Source organism: Lagopus leucura, unplaced genomic scaffold, assembly GCF_019238085.1.
Source record: "Lagopus leucura isolate 7727_CA_CO unplaced genomic scaffold, USGS_WTPT01 Super-Scaffold_100004, whole genome shotgun sequence".
Classification (NCBI taxonomy): Eukaryota; Metazoa; Chordata; class Aves; order Galliformes; family Phasianidae; genus Lagopus; species Lagopus leucura.
Window position 1 is genome coordinate 57,953,605 of NW_024962264.1, and position 19,414 is coordinate 57,973,018.

The 19,414-nt window shown below is 40.9% G+C and overlaps 1 protein-coding gene across 2 annotated transcripts in view; it reads right to left on the reverse strand.

The window, feature by feature from the left end:
• The window catches only part of STX18 (syntaxin 18), a 140,146-nt gene that overhangs the window by 49,482 nt on the left and 71,250 nt on the right, over nt 1–19,414 (reverse strand). Inside the window, exon 2 of one of the 2 annotated variants that reach the window (XM_042870860.1) lies at nt 11,836–11,966. In XM_042870860.1, the coding sequence (XP_042726794.1) occupies nt 11,836–11,892 (57 nt within the window). In that variant the 5' untranslated portion in view covers nt 11,893–11,966. Of the gene's footprint in view, nt 1–4,113; nt 4,313–11,835; nt 11,967–19,414 lie in introns of those variants that run through there. The other variant, XM_042870859.1, reaches the window with a different exon arrangement.

Sequence of the window (19,414 nt, forward strand, 5' to 3'; positions counted from 1 at the left end):
AACTCAAAGACAGTAAGCTGATGCACAACTGCAAGTTCAATTCTTGCTGTTACATCTTTCTTTTTCTAACCTAATTTAGTTATATTCTGACATCCTCTGTATCAGTTTCCATTCTTCATTCCTTCCTTTGCATCCGGGTTGCTATCCTTTCAGAGCTGACTGTCCCTTCTCCCAGCTGTACCATCTGCTTTCCTCCCGCTCAGCCTGCTCACCCTGTCGTCATCCCATCACATCACTCCAGCTTTTCCCATCCCAGAGCACCTGCCACCCTGTCCCAGTCACACAGATGTACTCTGTATTTGAGATATGAAGGAAGCCACGTGTATTAAGCCTCAGGTTTCTTCCAATTCCATGTGTACAACAATCTTCCATTAGTTGCATCCCTATTTTTCAGCAAGGTAATAACAGCTCACAGCAGACATCAACTTAATGGAAGACCATAGGCTGCAAAGAGTTCATAGTAACCACCTACATTGAATAATTTCTCCAACAACTGTAAGCCAAGAAAGAACTTCCCACAAGTGGGCCCTGGAAGGAGGCAAGAAAAGGACAAGCAGAGGGAACCCTCTGCCCTCAAACCCACCCTGCAGCCCTGGAGGACTCTGCAGCACCACGTGATGCCCAGATAACAAAAACGACCTCAGTGGGCAGCTTTGGAAGCTGTTTCCCAAGCCAGCTTTCAAACCAGCTGCTCGGCCTATGTTCAGAAATAACTCCCATGGAGTTAAGAATGTGCTGAAAAGCAAACAAACAAGGGAAAGGGACGACAACAGACATTTGTACAGTCATTTCAGATCTTCTCAAAACACAAGAGTTCACAGCTCCTCCCTCAGGGCCAACCTATATCCTCACCACTGTTACTGATGGAAGTTTTAGTAAAACCAGAAGCATCACATGGGGAACATTAGTGATTTGGCTTTTAATCTCATTGCATTAAACAAGGCTAGCGTTTTGTCTCCAAAAATCTTTTTAAAATCCTTCCCCTGCTGTTCCCTTAACCTGCTTTTTAAGTCTCTACCCCCCTAATTTAAATTATCAACTTTGCCTTCCATCTCTTAGCCTGAGCTGTTTTCTAACAAGGATGAAGGAAATGAGAAGCAAAAAAAACAATTTGCAGAGAGGAAGAGATAAATCTGAAATAATACAGTGCGGTATGCTGTAGCTTCCCATTTGAAAATGTATAATTTAGAATTCTGTTTTCTGCCTAGAAAATAGGAAAGGGAATCCCAGGTGCATGCAAATGACTGCAACATGCAGCCCCAGTGAACTCCGAGGGGAGAAGTGAGTGTTCAGCACAGTATGAGGGAGACGTGAGCACAAGTTCCAATGACCTCAGCTGTGGGCCCAATTTATTAGAATTTACCTCTCATTAAGAGCTAAAAAGTGAGCTGAAATATCACTAGCTGTCCAAAATTTGGCACAGTCATTAATTTCTAATAAGGACTGTAATTGGCTGTACCATAAGCAATATATACTTGCCTGGCATCCAAATATTCTCTCATGGGAGTTATTCTTATGTAGCGGTTAGAGCCAGAATGATCGTATAAACTAACCTGAATAAAGCATGTTGGAGTTTTTCAGTCTGCTTCAGTATAAAACAGAAGAAATTTAAGTGTTCAGTTTTAACCAGTTGTGGCTATTTCCCTCTTAGTGCTATTAGAGTCAGCCACTCAGCTACACGTGGAGCAATTCACTCATGCAGACTAACTCACCAGTCGTGTTCTGCCACACGCTTTAATGTTGGTTCTCAGATACAGGTTATGGAGGTTATGTCTCATTCAGGGCTATTCTAGACCTGGCAAATGCATGTCCTGTCCCATAAAAGAGTTAATACAGTAAGCAAGTTATTTTATTTTTAAACTGACATTTTCAACAAGAAAAAAAAAAGGAATACTTTGTAATTAACTGGAAATTAGCAGGTGGTCTTAAAAAATGCAATATTGTTGGATTATTGAAGATGTTTATATAACTGAAAAAAAGTTTGAGTGCTAATATTGACATTCTGGTTTCTCTGCCAAGAGAACAAAGTAGGCCTAATTTTCACTTGACTGTCTCCTTTTTCCACATGTAAAGGCAAATTAAACAGTGCTATAGCTAGGGCTGTCTGTGCATTAGTTGCTCTCAGGCTGGTAGGCACCATATTTTTCTCCTCCGTTTGTAGTATTTTGAATATTTCTTGTTCTTTTAAAACTCAGATGTAATTCACTATGTTCTGAAACCACTAACTTGAACGTGGAGATTTTCCCTTCTCATTACAGAGGATGAAACAGAGCAACCAAACATATCCTTGATGTGAATACGGGCCTATTATACCAACTAAAAAAATAAAATAAAAAAGAATTGATCATTCTATAGAATACGCGTAAAGAAGTTATATGAAGAACAGATGTTGTATCCCCATGAATCTGGCATTCCTATGCGTTCAACAGCTTCAATCACAGACATTCGATCATTCTGAAATTTTGCATTTAAAGGCTCAGAAACAATTAACCTTTCAAATTCTCCCTTCTCAAGGACATGATTTCAGATACGTCTGGTATTGCTTTTGAAGAATTGAAGTTGTAACACATAATTTTTTAGTCTGTTTGCAAGAACATTAAAAAAGCAGATCATCTCCCTAGCAAAACAAAACAAAACCACTATAATAATTCATGTTCATATATATGTTCATATACCACTGTAATAATTCATGGTTGGAATCAAGCCTATTGTGAGATTCTGCTTTGCCACTGATTTTATTCCTCTTAATAAGCTGTATCAACCCTAATTCCATTTCTGTAATGCATACTGAACAGTCAGCAGTGATACAATATTCTCATCCCTATAGTATTTTCAAATAATATATTTGACAGACGATCTTCCTAATAGCTTGTACTTGCCATAAAAAGTAAAGGAGAAGGCTTAAATAGTAAGATTTCCTAAGACAGAAAGACATTCATATGCCAGAGACATTCCAAAACTGACAACGATATAAAAATATCCAGATCAGTTGGTGTAAGGCTATGGTAAAGCTGAGAACAAGTGTCACACAAACTGGAACTATGTAATATCTGTACCGGTATCAAATCAGGTACCAAAACCAAGTTATCATGTAAGTCTGTAAAAGTGTGATTTAATATCCATGCATCCTGAATTTAAAATAGTTATGCCAAAGTAAAGGTCCAAGGACCAAAAAATAAAAAAATACATAGCTTTTGTTTTCATTGACCAAAAAGCACTAATACACACACAGTAAATTCTAACAGCATTCTATAAATGTGAGACAGTGGAAAGTCCATCACTGCATCATTGCCTTCTTGAGGACTAAAAGTTCCTGTCATCCTTTGCCCAGCCCTACACTGGCACATGTGTTCTGGAAGTCTGTTTCCTCATTGAGCATGTTGAGCAGGCTGTTTCTCCCAGCTTTTCCAAATCACAGAATGGCTTAGCTCAGAAGAGACCTTAAAGATCACCCAGCTCCAATCCTCCTGCCATGGGCAGGGCTGCCGCTCACTGGATAAGACTGCCCAGAGCCCAGCCAACCTGGCCTTGAACACCTCCAAGGTGTGTCCCATTGCGCGACTAAGGGCATCACTCACACCGTGCTCCGGCGCCACTTTCCCCCCCACACCTTTTGCTCAGTATGGAGGTAAAAAATCTGCAACAAGTTTACAATCATACTCAGTAATATTATTAACGCTGTCAGCCTCCAGCCCAGCAATTCCTTAGCTTTTCAGCGCTTGTCTCTCCAGCTACAACGCCCTAGTTTACTCGCAGTTCATAAGGACCCAGCGTTTGACAGCAATACCGTGCGACACAAGGAACAAACGAGCAATAAGGAACGACCCAGCACTACAAAGACTCGCCCGCTCGTCCCGCAGGCGACCTACGTGGCAGCCCGCAACAGCACAGCAGAGCTCGGCGGCACCGAGCCCCAGCCCGGCGAAACGGAGGCTCGGTGGGGGGGTGGGGCTGGGAGCCCTCCGGCCGCCACATCAGCGTCGGCTCCCGGCCCACATCCGCTGCGGACGGCGCTGCCCCGGGGCGCTCTGCGGGACTTCAGGAGCCACCCGCTCGCCCCGGCTCCCCGGGGAGGGCTGCCCGCCGCCCCGGCCGCCCGCTGCCCGCACTCACCACCTCCCGTGCCCGCCCGGTGAAGTCGCTCCTGGAGCGGGCAGCGCTGCGCTTGAGCAGCTCATCCCGGGCGCTGTCGCCGGCCGCCACCCCCAACGCCTTGTTGCGGGTCTTCACCGTCTTCACGCTGGCTTTGAAGAGCAGGGTGATGTCTACCGCCATGGCGGCCGGTCCGGCCCCGTCAGCCGGTGCCTCCGCGCAGTGCCTTCCCCGAGCAACGCGGCCCCGCGCAGCGCGTTCCGTTCTGCCGGCGGCAGCGGGGCGTGCGCCGGTAAGGGAGCTGCGGGGAGCTGCTGTGCGGGGCTCCTGCGCTGCTGCCTCCCATCGCAGAGCGAAAGCTTGCAGAATAAAATGTATATTCCAGAGAAACTCTGACGTCTGGATCACCGAGCTCTGGTGTCGCGGCAGGTGTCACCAGGTGGTGCTGTTAGACAGAGTCATCCAAGCTGTCAGCCTGAGAATTCAGTCTCGGAAAGAAGAGTTAATTAAGGCTGATTAATGGGTTTCACCAGATTTGCACCGGGGATTGGTGCTGCTGTGAGATTTCCAGAGGAAATGACCATACTTGTATTGTATTGATTATTGGTTATTTTATAGAATCATAGAATCATTAAAGTCAGAAAGGACCCTTAAAGGCCATCTAGTCCAGCAATAGTTCTAGTTCTGCAATGAACAAGAACATCTACAGCTCTATTGGATTGCTCAGAGCCTGGTCCAGCCTGAGCTTGAGTGTCTCCAGAAACAGGGCAGCCACCACCTCTCTGGGCAACCTCTGCCAGTTCCTGACCACCCTCACTCTAGGAGACTTTTCCCTTGTACCCAATCTAAATCTCTCTTATTTTAGTTTAAAATAATTTCCTCTTGTTCTTTTACGACAGATGCTGCGAAAGAGTCTGTCTCCTTTCTTACAGCCCTTCTTTAGATGCTTAAAGGCCACTACCAGGTCTCCCTGGAGCCTTCTCTTCTTCAGGCTGAACAGCCTCAGCTTTCTCAGCCTGTGCTTGTAGGAGAGGCATTCCATCCCTTGGAGCACTTTTGTAGCCCACTTCTGGACACACTCCAATAGGTCCACATCTCTCTTGTGCTGAGGACTCCACATCTGGATGCAGTATCCAAGTGAGGTCTCAGCAGTGTAGAGGACCTCTGCTGGCCACACTTCTATTAATGCAGCCCAGGATACAGTTGGCTTTCTGGGCTGCAAGGGCAAATTGCTTACTCATGTCTGGTTTCCCATCCACCAGGACCCTCATGTCCTTTTCAACAGAGCTGTGTTTAATTCTTTTGTCCTCCAGCCTGTATTAATAGTGGGGTTGCCACAATCCAGGTGCAAGACCTTGCACTTGGATTCGTTGAGCCACATGAGGTTCATGCTCATGTCTTTCTAGGTCTCTCTGGAGAACTGTGTTTCTTCTTGAACACAATAGATAGAAGACTTCAATACACCTGCAATGCGTAACAGTTATTTTTATGGCAGGATGCTGTCTGTTAAGGCCCTTGAGATCTGCTGCCATCCCACACTTGGACAGCATCACTTGTACCCCAAGAACAAACCCTGAAGGGAGCTACAATGCACAGCTATTGCTGATTTAACTGAATCAGAAGAAAACTTTCTGAAATACTCTTTGCTATTATTTTTATTCTGGCAATTTCATTACCATGTTCTGTGCAGGAGAAAAGTGACCAGAAAGGAAATTGTGTGGCACAGTGGTGAAAACTTCTGACCAAATAACTAGTGGTGGTGGTGTGTGTATGCTCTGGGATCCTGTAGACACTGCATGATTTTAACTGCTCTCGCTGATTCAAAGTAAGCTCCCCGAAGCACTCCCCAAAGAAAAAAAAATATCAAAATCCTGCCTTTCCCCCATCAATCTGGAACTTAACCAGCTAGTGCTGTTTTCATGTCTGCTTCAGAGCATCAAGACCTCTTCTGCTGATAATTACTACTTTGCTTTCAGTTTACTTCAATCTTAGCAATTGGTTTTAAGTTCCTTCACAGCTATATTGTGATTAGTATTCATTCATACTCTGTTGTTGTTCTATTCTAAATCGTGTTTTGTTACACTATGGATATGTATTTCTAATTCATGATCATCCATCATCCATTGGTTATTTCATAGAATCATAGAATCATTAAAGTTGGAAAGGACCTTTAAAGGCCATCTAGTCCAGCTCCCCTGCAATGAACAGGGACACCTACAGCTCCATCAGGTTTAATTAGAAATTCATCAGATTCTAAGCTTCATCTTACCTTCCTGGCTTTAGAAACAACAACTTACCAGTGTCTGTGTTACTCATTCTCTAAAGAAATTTAGGAAATTAAAAATAAAAGGAATACTCCATGCAATTTTGGATGAAAACAGATGAAAACAAACAAAACAAAACAAAAAAAAACCTTCAGTAAAGTAAATTTCAACAGACATACTGTAGTTTACCTCCCAATTTGCGAAGATTTATACTCACTGAACCACAATGAGTACTGTGAATACTCCCACTGAGGTCGATGGAGACACACATGGTGCACACAGTTAAGTACATAATGCTTTTATCAGATCAGGACCTTGGCTCCAAATTCTTTGGAGACATGATTGTGTCTTTATTGCTAGTTTTATTTGTGCTTATTTATTTGTGTTTATGTCCACAAATGTGTGGTACATGTGTGACCAGTAGTTACTGAAAACCCCAAAGCAGTAATAGGAGTATTAGACAACCAGTTTTGAACCTCAGCACTTCTAGAGCTCCCATTCAGGCACAAGGAAATAAGTAGAGACACATTTTATAAGAAACACAGTATTAAAATTCCAAGTAGCTGATCTCATCTCTCTGAAATGGACTGAACAGTTGATCTGGTAAAGGCAAAAGTTTAAAATACCTTTTCAGTGTGAAAGAAGCTTGCTCTCAAATGGTCTAACTCATTAGGTATATAATACCCAGGCCTCTGCTATAGAGATAAATAGATAGCTTTGAAGATTGCAATTACTTTAAAATCAGTTGCTAAGAAGTGGTGCCCACCACTTTTATTTGAACTTGATCCTTGCTTCCTGTATACAGTAACTACATCTACTCAGTAGTTATTTGCACTTCCACAACCACCTTGTTTTGAAAGTTTAAATCTTGCTTTGGAGCAGATAGGTTTCAGCAGTACATGCTAGAGCTTCCTGTAATTGCTAAAAAGCTAACTTTGAAATTTAAGATTTTAAGATTGGAGTAAAATTCCAAAGCACACACAAAGGGCTACAGTGGCACCTCAATCAATGCAGGTAAATCTGTAAGACCACATGCACTGTGCACCCACTCATGCCGCAGCAGATGTCTGGAAGAGGAAAAATTAGGAGCCTGCAAATTACAACAGTTTTATTTGCAGTCTAAGAACAGCACACTGATCATCAATGTACCTACTTAACTGCTATGTCCAGTAAAATGCCCTGGCAAACCTGCCAGTGAAAAGGAGGCCAAAGCTCTCATACGGTTATCAATGATTATGCCTATTAAACAGGAACTAGTGGGGTTCGTCTCTGCTCAGAGACACGTAACTCCTCAGTGCATAAATTCTGTCTGTGTAAGAGATAGATAAAATGGATAAAGCTCCTGAACTTCTTCCCTTCAGATGCACTCTGGCTACAGGGTCCTAATTTGGCGCAGACAACAGAAAGCTCTATGCTGTACATTTTATACATTTTATATTTTTTCTGGAATAAAACCAGTAACTTTTTTATGTGATGGCGATGTTACAAACAAAACAAATTACCAAAAGGAAGACAATTTGCTTACATTGCACATTTGCAACTGAGACAAATCAAAAAGGGAGAAAATTTATTTGATGGTCATATGAACTTTCAAGTCGGTAGCATGTATTCTACTGGCTTGAACTCAAAGTAAATATAACAAATTTGTGGATATGTGAAGAAACCTTTGGCATTTAAAAGAAGTGGAAGACAGTAGAACCTGCCCAAGGAAAGTATGCCAACTGTATAAAATGGTGAAAAGTTCTCTGGAAACAATGGATGTAAACTGCCAGGCAGTAATACACAAGTATTACTGTCTGCGGCAACAAATATTGACTGCCACAAGATGGTTCAATTGGCAGTAACCTGAAGGTTCTGTTACTCCTCTTGAAACTAAACCATCACACCAAAATTCACAGACACACACACACAAACAAACAAACAAAAAAACCACCCACATAATCACCCCAAAATTAATAAGGAGCTTAACTCTTAGTGATATTTGAATCTGATTCTAATTATTCATGGAGCACTCAATTTTAGTAAGTTTTGGGTGTCAGGACCCAGTAACAGCCCTGCTTGCCCCTATCCAGCCTTCCATGGGTCTTTTCCCAACCCTGCACATGTCCCAGAAGCCTATTTCATGTCCCCAGGGTCATCAGTCGTCAGTCCCTGCCCCAGTGACTCTGAAGGATGTCCATGGACATCCAGCCAGGCCCAAAACAAAGACTCATCCCAGCCTGGCTTCAGATTCCTATCCCTAGGAATGCGGCTGATGAGCTGAGGGTGCCCCAAGCACCCTGCTCCGCTCGCTGTGTGGCACTGGGACAGGCTTTAATTGGCCAGGCCCTGCCATAAAGATTGTGGTGTCCGTCAGTCTCCCCATTACTCAGAAAGCAGCTGGACCCCACTCTGCCCTGATAATTGTGCATCCCAATCTCATCATTATGGCTGTCATAATTAGAACAGATAAAGACAGTAATATCCATGGCAATTATTTCCCACAGCCAGCACATATACCTGGAAAAAGTCTATAGACACAGTGCATTCATTGTCTTAAATTTTGCTGTAGAGATTTGAGCTTGTTCAGAGCCTCTGGGAGCTATACACTTGTAGAGGAATATATAGCCTACCTCCTTTGAGAACTTTCCATACCCTCACAGATTCTTGCAACCTCTTTGGCTTCTGCAAAGCTCTGCAGGGAAATAGTAAACCTGGCACTTACTCAAAGTTCAGTCTGCTGAATTCTGTATGAAACTGCTGCAGAGACTCTCAAAGTCACACTGTTCTTACTTAGTTCCACAGCATTAGTCAACATTTGTCTAAAAGAGCTCTGCCTCTACATCAAGGAATGAGGCAATATGTTGTCTGCCAGGCAAAAAAGGAAGAACAATAGAAATTGAGATTTTTTTTAATAACAAAAAATACACATACAGTAACAAAAGGCATTTTTTCCCACATGTGTAGATAATCATAAAAGATAATGAAACAGCTGGATTACTATTTAATTTTCTTCAGTGAACTGAACTTTGAGGGCAATCACCAGAAATCAGCAAGGTAATACAGAAAGGTTTGCATTGTTACTACCACAAGCGGTTATTTTTATGTGCCTAGAAAATGTGATACTTTGGAGAAATTATGGCATTTGTAAGAATAGGAATTCAAGAATGAGATAAGAAATATATCAAGTTTAGAGGTCAATGGGAAAACAAAAATGATGTAGATAAGTTTTGTACTCATCAATACAAATATTCCAATAGATGCAAGCTGGGAGCAAAATATGATGAAGAGATAGGAGACTGTAAAGCAAACAAGGACTATAAGTTTTTAGTCCTGGCACAGACAACAGCATGTGTCTGGAGAGAGAATTTTAAGAACTGTGAAAATACACATGACAATAACCCAGTTAACACTGGCTGAGCCCTTTGAACACACTCTGTGTGGCACTGATGAATGTAAGAGTCAGTTTTGGTTAAGCACAGGAATGTCCACATGTTTTAAGCAGAGCTTGGTTTAGTGCCTAGTACATTCACAAATTAGTTTGATGATCATAGTCTTCCCTGAGTAGACAAACCTTTACAAACTGATCAGCAGCCAGCAAAAAGGCATCTCAGCACAAGGTTCTTACAAGTGTAATTTAATGTAGGTAGGGAAGAGAATGAATATCCCCAATAACTGCATATGTGTCTGTCAACCTATGAGGCCTCAGAAATTGGATACCATGAATACACAACAGGTTTTCTACACCACTGTCCACCCTATTGGACTCAAGAAAATTTGTTTTGAAAATATATATACTATCAACATTGTATATGTTGGAGGCTCACATTGCCTCACAGGCTCTGAGATATTGGCAGTGAGCAGAGCTAAAAGTATATATGCAAGAGATCCATTAGAAATTCTCCAAGTAAAGCCCTCTAAGTGATATCAGAAAAAGGTGTAATAAGATTCAAGTTTCAGGAACAATCGTACAGTGAACATCAAAAAGCAGCAGAAACACAGGAGCTCCAAATGATTGGGTATGTAATGATATGACATGACATGACAAAACATAACATGAAATATATATAATATATAGTTCAAATTCAATTTCTCAATATTCATGGATTTAGGAGTTAGACCAACCTAGCTACTCCCTAGAATTCCAACCCCTTAATGAAAATAGAGAAGGAAAACATATGTTATAAAATATTAAGATGAACGTCAGCCATGAAACAAAATACAGTTCTTCCATTGATTTCATGCTAGTAACCTGTAGGGAGGTTGGTGAGGAAGCCCTTACAAGAGGGTGGGTAGAAAAAAAAGTATAAAACCAGTTTGTTTAAATAACTGCTTTTAAGGATGAAAGAAGAGGAAAAGGAAAGACTGAAGTTATTTACAGATAATGGCATGAGAAAGAATTCTGAAATATAATCAATATTGTAAAATTTTCTCATAAGAAACTCAAATCCTGGTGCATAAGTAACAAACTATAATGATTGGATTTATAGCATTGCAAGCGCTCTAAATGAAAAAGAAGAAAAATGATACTGAGATTTTCATTCTGTTTCATTTGAAGTCAACTGCAGCAACTATCTTACATGCCAGAGAAACAATACTTTTGCCTGAGTGGTCTCCATGTTTATGGGATCAGAAATAACAATACGACAAATCAAAGACACTTTCGTCTATGGGATTTGAATCAGGCCCAGCATACGTCACTAGAGATCCTACAAAGTCTTTGCCAGAACCACGAAGAACTGGGGTAATTCCATAGCTCTCTGTTCTGACATTTCTGAGGTTAGGCAATGCCTCACTATCTGTTAAATATCATGCAGATTAGCAGTACAGTGGCTTGTCATCCTGGCTTTCACAATAAGTAAAGCAGCAGTAATGATACCAACTGAATTGACATTATAGTACTCAAAACAGAGTTCTGTTTAATTCTACTACTTATGATTTTAAGATTGTCTGTGTTCTCACAATAGTTGTTGAGTTTTATTACAGCTAAATTCCCTGAACTTTTCATTTACACACAGCATCAATAAGCACAAGGGAAGGGTAAGAACTGTTCAAGGAGTGCAGAGACTGCAAAGCCCCAGTTTTTTCCTGATTTATTCTGCCAGTAAACAGACTGCAAATTAAACCAGCATAATTAAACCAGGCAGATTAGCCCTATGGAAGATAATTTTACTCTCATTTATATCAGCTCAATTTAGCAACTCCACAAAGCCAGAGAAGTAGCATAGAAAATGTGGCATCTGTCACTATTCTTGTTATCTTGGTAGAAGCAGGAATTAATCTGGATGTAAATGGGTGTCAGGGCCTCATGACATGTTTACAGCCTTCATAGCAGCACTGTATAGAGCTCCCTAAACTGGCTCCAAGCAGACTAGTACATCCATAGTGTACTGGATTCAGTGCCCTGAATGTTTTCTTCTGGAATGTAATCATATCCCCTTAGCCTTTCAGCTTAGGCTTGTACAAAGGCATTATTATTACTACACAGAATGTATTTTACCTGATAGGGTTTTAGAGCCAACTTGTTCTTCTCATGTTGATGACTGAGAGGCAGCATCAGGGCTCTCCTAGTTGTCTGTCTTTTCTGAATGATTAATGTCCAGTTTATAGTAGCATTTTTTCTTGGTAGCCCTTAAGTGGAGGAGAAGGAGATAATTAAAACCCCATAACACTGCCCGTCTAAAAGTTAATGCAGAGTCTTGACTCATTCTCTGGGCATCACTAGAGCCCAAGTCTTCCTGGCCCATGGTCTTCTTGTTCATTGCGAAGCACACCTGTGATGGGTGAGATGCAGCTCCTTCTTGCAGCTCGCCGTCTGCTTTGGGGGAGACTTTTGGCTTAGAGGAAGCATCTAGTTTTGAGGCTGCTGATTTTGAGTGGTATGAATGCTACCTTTCTGATCATTGTACTTCGTGTGATAAAAATGCAATTTGGCAAAATACATTGATACAATACTTACTTGAGAACACTGGAGGGAGCTCACAGAAAGAGACAGGAAGAAAAAAGGTGGTAAGAAAGAGAAGTTGTTCTAGTTATGTGAAAATGTATGTGAATATTTACAACTACAGGTTGTCTGCCACTTCAACTGATGTATGAATGTAATAAAGAGGTATTTGTGCTTATGTTAAATGCTAGTTTCTTCTCTTTTTACTTATATCCTGGCATCATTGTAACTTTCTATTCTGAACATGCATATTTAGAAAACACCCATAATGGGCATTTTCTTCTGCACTTAAATTGATGTTTATTGGAGTTCTCTTGTTTCTATTCACTTTGCCTCATTCTCTGTAGCCAGATATTTAATCTAAAATGGGCGAGAGGGACTTTGGCAAACTGTAGTTATACATCCCTTAGGAAAATACCATCATCTTCAGTTAACACAATATAATGAGGAGGTGTCCTATTACATAATTGAGGAGGCATTGTCTTTTATATGCTTTCTGGTTCACTTTTCACACTAAATTAATCTTAATAAGCATCTGCTTTGAGTAAAGAGTTTTGTGATATTTCAACCATGACCCCTCTGGAAGTCCAAATGATTTCACTTTACATTTCAGAGTGGAGTATTCTTTTGAAACATTTCCCTTTACTCTATGATAATCAGTGCGTTAACATGAGCTGATTAATCCCATCAGTCTAATACTGATACCATGGCTCTTGTACCCTTTCTCCAATAACCTCATGGCTGCAAAGTCAATTCAGAGCAATCCTAGAGATTATGTCATATGGGAGGTCAAACTTGATGATCAGCCTCTGGCTCTACAATCTATAAATCTGTTACTCCAACTAAAAAAAAAAATAAAAAAATTGCACAATAGGAGTAACTGAAGAAATAAAAGTTGATACTTTTAAGATAGAGCTTGAAATACTTATGAAAAGGATTGCATGAGCTGGCTTCCTGCAATAGCTGGAGCCTGGACTTGGTGGCCCCGCAGTTACTTCCACATCTATTTTACTGTGTTTCAACTGCTCATCAGCTTGCTCTCATTTTTTATATTTGTTTTAAAACAGTTTTCATACAGTTACTAGGATAACAAATTAAAGATGGATTTTCGCCTTTTAAAGAAAGGCTTTCTTTCATTTCAGATGACAGACTGAATTGAGGTCTATGAATAATGCTTGTGTTGACCTGCCAGAATATGTCTTAGCAGCAATGAATTCTCAAATACCCAGGCTGTGCTTATTCATTTTGAATTCAATGAGAGGAAAGGCAATACAGCCCAGGCTGCATTTTAACATATCAGTGGCCATATACTGAGCTTTCATTTAAAAACTGAAAAGACTCTGCAAAAGCCACTATTGATTTTGCGTGACTTTTTATTGTCATCTACTTATAATTACACTACCCTGCTGCAGGTATTAAAGAAAATGTTCAAAATTTGCTGCAGTGATCTACAGTTACAGTTCTCTCTTCTGCACCATTAATTTGTAAGACTTGGGAGAGATGCAGCTTGGAGAAGAGCTGGGCTGACTGAATATGGGAAAAGGAGATATTTCCAAGACAAGTAGGAAGTGGGTTTAGTAATTTATTCAGTAGCTCACTGAGAATCTGGACAAACTAAAATCATTGGTAAAATCTAGTCTGGCTCGGAGTGTGTAAACAGAGGTCTAACCATTTCAAAAACAAGCTGCTTTCTTAAAAGTTCATTTCAAATGAGACAGAAAGAGCTTCCAGCTCCTATTAGTCATTAACAATTTCATGGCACTTTTAAATAGGGAAGGATGAGATTGGGAAAAGGGTTGGCCAAATTCCATCTCCAGTAACTGTATTTAACCACCTTCATTTCTTCCTGTGGTGTCCATTAGTGATGGTGTTGTGAGGATTTGCTACCCCTGCTGTGTTTTCTTCCAGGTGCACCTGCCTTTTGCTGGCAGAGGGTTACTTCCTGATTAACTTTTGTTGCCTCGTGGAAGGCTTTATGGGACTCTGCAGATATTTGTGAAACACTTGGAGAACAGTTGAGAAAGAGCCACATCCCTGTAAAGTGTCAAACCGATTTCATTCAAAAAGTATTTTGTGAAATCAGTTTCTTTTCTTAGGGTTTTATATGCAGGCAACACTTTCAGACATGGATTATTTGAATAATGTCTGTACAGAGCTGAGCATCTGAAAACCTCTACGAAGGTACAGTAATACAGATAGAAGATATCAAAATAACAGTAAATCTCCTAAGGTTAGTATCAGTTGGGTGGATTTCAACGATACATTAAAATCCATGATTGTTTTGTTTTAAAAGCAGTTAGTCAAGCCCCTGCAGCATATCATGTCACATAGTTTTAAACGTCCCCACCTGTAATCCAAATTAGGAATCAAGATTACTTGAGTGGACATCAGCTATCATGAACCACCAAAAGCATTTATTCAGTTCATTGTCCCCTTTCATTTCCCACCCATAGCTGCCCACAGTGTGCATGCTTAAACTCACTACTGTAATTCATATGTCAACACTTTCCTATTAACTAATCACAAATTACCAAGTTCATTTCTATAGCTCTGAGCACAGGTAGGTTTTCCCTTTGTTCAACACACTTTGGAGCTCAGACAAAGTTCTGAACTATGATTATAAGTGATAAGCTATGCAATGGTAGTGATATTTTGTGCTTGAAAGGGCATATTTAAACTTGCATACTTGTAATTATGCATTTAAATTAGCATGAACTTGTGGCGTGCATATACTCCTATGAATATGTGTATGGAGTTATTCAGTGATATGTTAAAAATGTTTAGTAACTTACCTAAAAATTAATCCGAAACCTATGAGCTATCAATGTGCAAGTTAAGAAGACTTTAAAAGAATATTAAACTGTAGGAGAAATATAACTGTGGGTTAGAATTTCCCTTGAAGAAGAATATTATATCAGTATGGCTGAGATCATCTTCCCTCCTGATTTTCCAGGTAGGAAGGAAGGTGAAATATCACTACAGCTCAAATTTACCTCCCAAAAATGGTAGCACTGTGATCTCTCAGTGGTGTTTCATAGGTAGTTATGAGGGAGCCAGGGCTCTGCTGGGAACAAGAGCAGAGCCTGACTGCAGCGAAAGCTCTGCGCCCTTCACAGCTGCCATGGAGGATCTGCAGTTTTATGGCAGGGCTGAGAGCACAGCAGTAGGGGACAGGCCCATGGGTTTTGAGCTTTGTGAGTTTAGGGACCTTGGGTACCTGGGTGGTGACTGATAGATAGCCTGAGACCGCTGGCGGACATGAGGAACTGGAGCCCACTGATGAAGTCAACTAAAGTATCCATGTTATCATATCTGTTTTTTTCTTTTTCTTTTTTCTCCCTCCAAATAACCAAACTAACTTCTTATTGTGAATTCAGTTGCAGGCAGTGTTAGGTTGGACTAATAGCTGATACTAATTATAGCAAAGGGCTTGAAAATAAAGGCCCACATGAACACACAGAGTGTTACTAGGCATCACTTATTAGAGAGCACTACCTCAAAATGAAAGGGAAAATACCATCAGACAACTCTAAAGCCTTTCCAATTGCACCTCTGCTATAGTCTTATGCGAGTTAGAAAAAAAAAAAAAAAAAAAAAAAAAAAAAAAAGATGAATTATTTCTGTTCATTCAAATCCAAAAGATTGCACTATTCTCACTAATTTGAAGATAAGAAGTAAAGCAGATGTAAAGCTGCTAATAATATGTAAATACAGCTCTGGTTTTACTTGAAAGGAGCACAGTGCTGTGGTGTTTTTTTTCTTTTGTTTGTTTATATATATTTTTTTAATGCAGAAATGCTTTTTATTTCAGTAGGTTTGTTTGTTTTTTAGCACAATTTCTGTTCCTCATGTCATTTCTTTCAGTAATTCCTTTGTCCAACAGGTTTCACAAATAAAATAGTTGGCTGCAAAACATGAAAAACCTCTGACGGTTTCTTATTAAAGCAGTGTCCTGAAGTCCTTGGCCAGCTTTTACCCCTATCTTTCTCTCTCTGGCTCAGTATCTCAGGAAAAAGAAGTGCTGAGAAAGAAGATATGGATTTTAGCATTTGGTCCATGAGTAGTTTGTAAATTGTTAGGTCTGAATTGCTCAAGATGCTAAGCAGCCCATTTATGCATATCTGTATGTTTCATTTGTGCTTTGAAAACAAAATAGTGTGACCTTACACATTATGGCTGATTTTTAAACCATGTCCATAGTGAATTATTGTCAAAATTTGGCTAAATTAATAAAGAATTATTAAATGAGGACAAGCCTTTTATAGAGCCAGTCATATTAATATGTACATGGTCATAGCTCATTTGTTCACTTGCCTGATGTATGACATTTAAACTATTTGGAAAAGGAATGTCCTTACGACGATATAACAGCACCCAGACCGAGGGATCGTAACAAGTGAATTCGTTCGTTCGTTTGTTTGTTTATTTGATGCTGCTTTTTCCAACTTATCTATTCGGTCGCATCGTTGGGCTCAGAACCCGAGTGTAGATCGGACCTCGGATCGTGCTCCTATTAGCAAACCAAACACCGGTTTTGTTTTTGTTGCTGACGTTGTTTGTTTTCATTGCCGTCTGAATGAGCCTTTTATGGCCCCTGCCTTGCCTGGCTGACTGCACCCGATTGTATTTAATTACATTTACTCGGCACTTTCAGCCGCGATCCCCGGCCGTTACCCATCAAGTCCAATCACTATTCTTTAAATCCAATGGCTCAGAATCAGAGAATTTATCTTTTGCACAGTTATTGCCCAAACATCCAGCGTAAACAGGCGGGGCTCCCCGGCCTTGCTCCGGCTGCGCTGATTAAAGGCCGGCAGTAAGATGGATGGAGGCGGTGCGGGCAGCAGGCTCAGCGCCCCGCTGCGCCCCAGTCTCTGCCATTGTGCCGGCCTCTGGGTACCAGACTCGCCGTGGTCCTCCCAGCTCCAAAAGGAAAGCTGGCTTTGTTTGCCCGTAAGCATCTGCAAACTGTTCTGACACATGATCTACCCTCTCAGCAAGGCCACTCATTAGGCTGATTATCACTTCAAAGTTTGTATTATCATCCATCTCTAAAGGCAATTAGGAATGGGTGGCTTTGAGTATCAGACACTGGGTGACACTAAGTGACTCATCTTTATTGATTCTTTTGTGCGCAGAGACAGTGATTGAGATGATAGGATTGCAGCCTACCTGCCCCTTTGACTGGTAAATACTGAAGAAAAACGGTGTGTAATTAACTGACAGTTAATATAGGTTCTGTTTAGCGTTCAGAAAGCACAATAGTGGAAGCTGCCCAAAAGGAACAAAGTAATGAAACTCCTTTGACAAGTTAAACTCTAAAGCCAACTGTGTAATTATCTGACGGTTAACGGGGGGAGGGGAGGACTCGGATCCGTGTTTATGAGACCAAAGGAATTCCTGCCCCTGAACAATAGGGACAGTTACTGACAATAATCATAACAGCTACACCAGATATTTGTTTGTGCAAGCCTGGCTTGCAGGCGAGCTCAGCCCGGTACCCAACCCTGCTCCCGGCCTGTGGGTCAGGGACTCCGCGCCCAGGAAGCCATAGCCTGCTCTTCACGAGGAGACACACAGTGGCAAAAGTTAGCTGTTCTGGCTAGTGTTTACATGTTATGCTGTCCTATGTACAAAGCCTGCACTTTTCCAGAACGGTTATAAATACTCCTTTTAAAGCAGTGGCATCAGCTTTATCCTTAGGTTGGTCAACAGCTACCTTAAGCTGGTCAACAGCAACCTTAAGTTAGTCAACACCAGCCTTACGATGGTCAATGCAGAGCCACACGTCTTCCACCTTAACACGATGGCTGTTCTCCACCTATGTGTAATCCCACAGCACAGTGTTCCCTGCAGGAACAGCTTGTCCAGCAGCACCTTGAAATCCTCAGTATGGGGATCATAGTAAACCAGGAAGAAAAGGTCATATTCATGTCTTGATGTGAACCATACCATTTGAAAAAGGGTATACACACCTGCTTTCTCCTGGAAGGCACTAAGGAGAAAGCTGCTTGCTTGAAAAGTTCTCAGTGAAGGAGTCTGATCACAGGAAGGAGCCTTCTGTGCTGAAGTCTAAAGCAGATGATCAGGTCATGCTGTTGGAAATGGCAACCTATGAACCATCGTGGAACTTCAAAAAAGGTTCTCCTAGAGCCTTTGGGATGATATTTTGTGATCTGAGAGATGATTAATTTTACTTTTGACTTCAACATGTTGGAAAAGCAGGGGATTATTTTTTAATATTGTATGAACTGAGAATGAGTAAATAATTCCTTACAGTTCTTGTGAACTGAGGGTCTCAAGGCCCATATCAGACTAAATAATCTTGAGAATGTCTCCATAAGATGAGTAAAGAAAAGGGAGTATATCAGCACTGCAGATTTTAAAAAGGTTAGGTACACATAGAATATAAAAAAAGACTAGTAATTCTGCCCAGATAGCAGTGCTGCATGTTTACTTTTGTCTCCTCTTCCATTGACATCTCACTGACCTTTTTACATACAGCAGAGAAAGACTTGGGGGACAAGTAGAAAGACTTGGGGGACGAGGTTAGGGCTTTTTATTTTGAACTGTCTCTGGCATAAATAATTCCTCTACTGCTGCCACTGATCACTTCTTGTTGGACATGATCATGATAGGAATGAAAATTTATCTGTGGAGTTTGTGGAGCTTGGTGAAGATCTAAGTAAGGAAGAATCAGGATGACTTAGGGAGCTGGAAGATATGGCATGAGAGGAAACATAACCAGATAGAAGATTGGGGTAAACTGGTCATTAAGTCATCAAGGAATGAGTGCCTTGTGGCAGTGGGAGACTGGCAAGACTGTGTACAAAGCTCACGTACAAGTCATCATGGGACATAATGAACTGAATGTGACATGGCAAGATCTTTAGATGTGTCAGCAGAGGACTGGACAAAGAGACAGCAAGAGTTACAACTGTGCATGGTCTTTCTGAAGCTGTTGTAGGAGCAGAACATTGTACCAAGCATGGATACTCAGTTCACGAAAATAAAATACAGAAAGGTAGAAGTACAGAAGAGAGCTACAAAGCTCTTTGTGGAGACTGAAGATCTTTATTTATTTAATTTATCTAAATGAAGATCATGACCCTTTAAAGCCATCTAATTAGTTAGG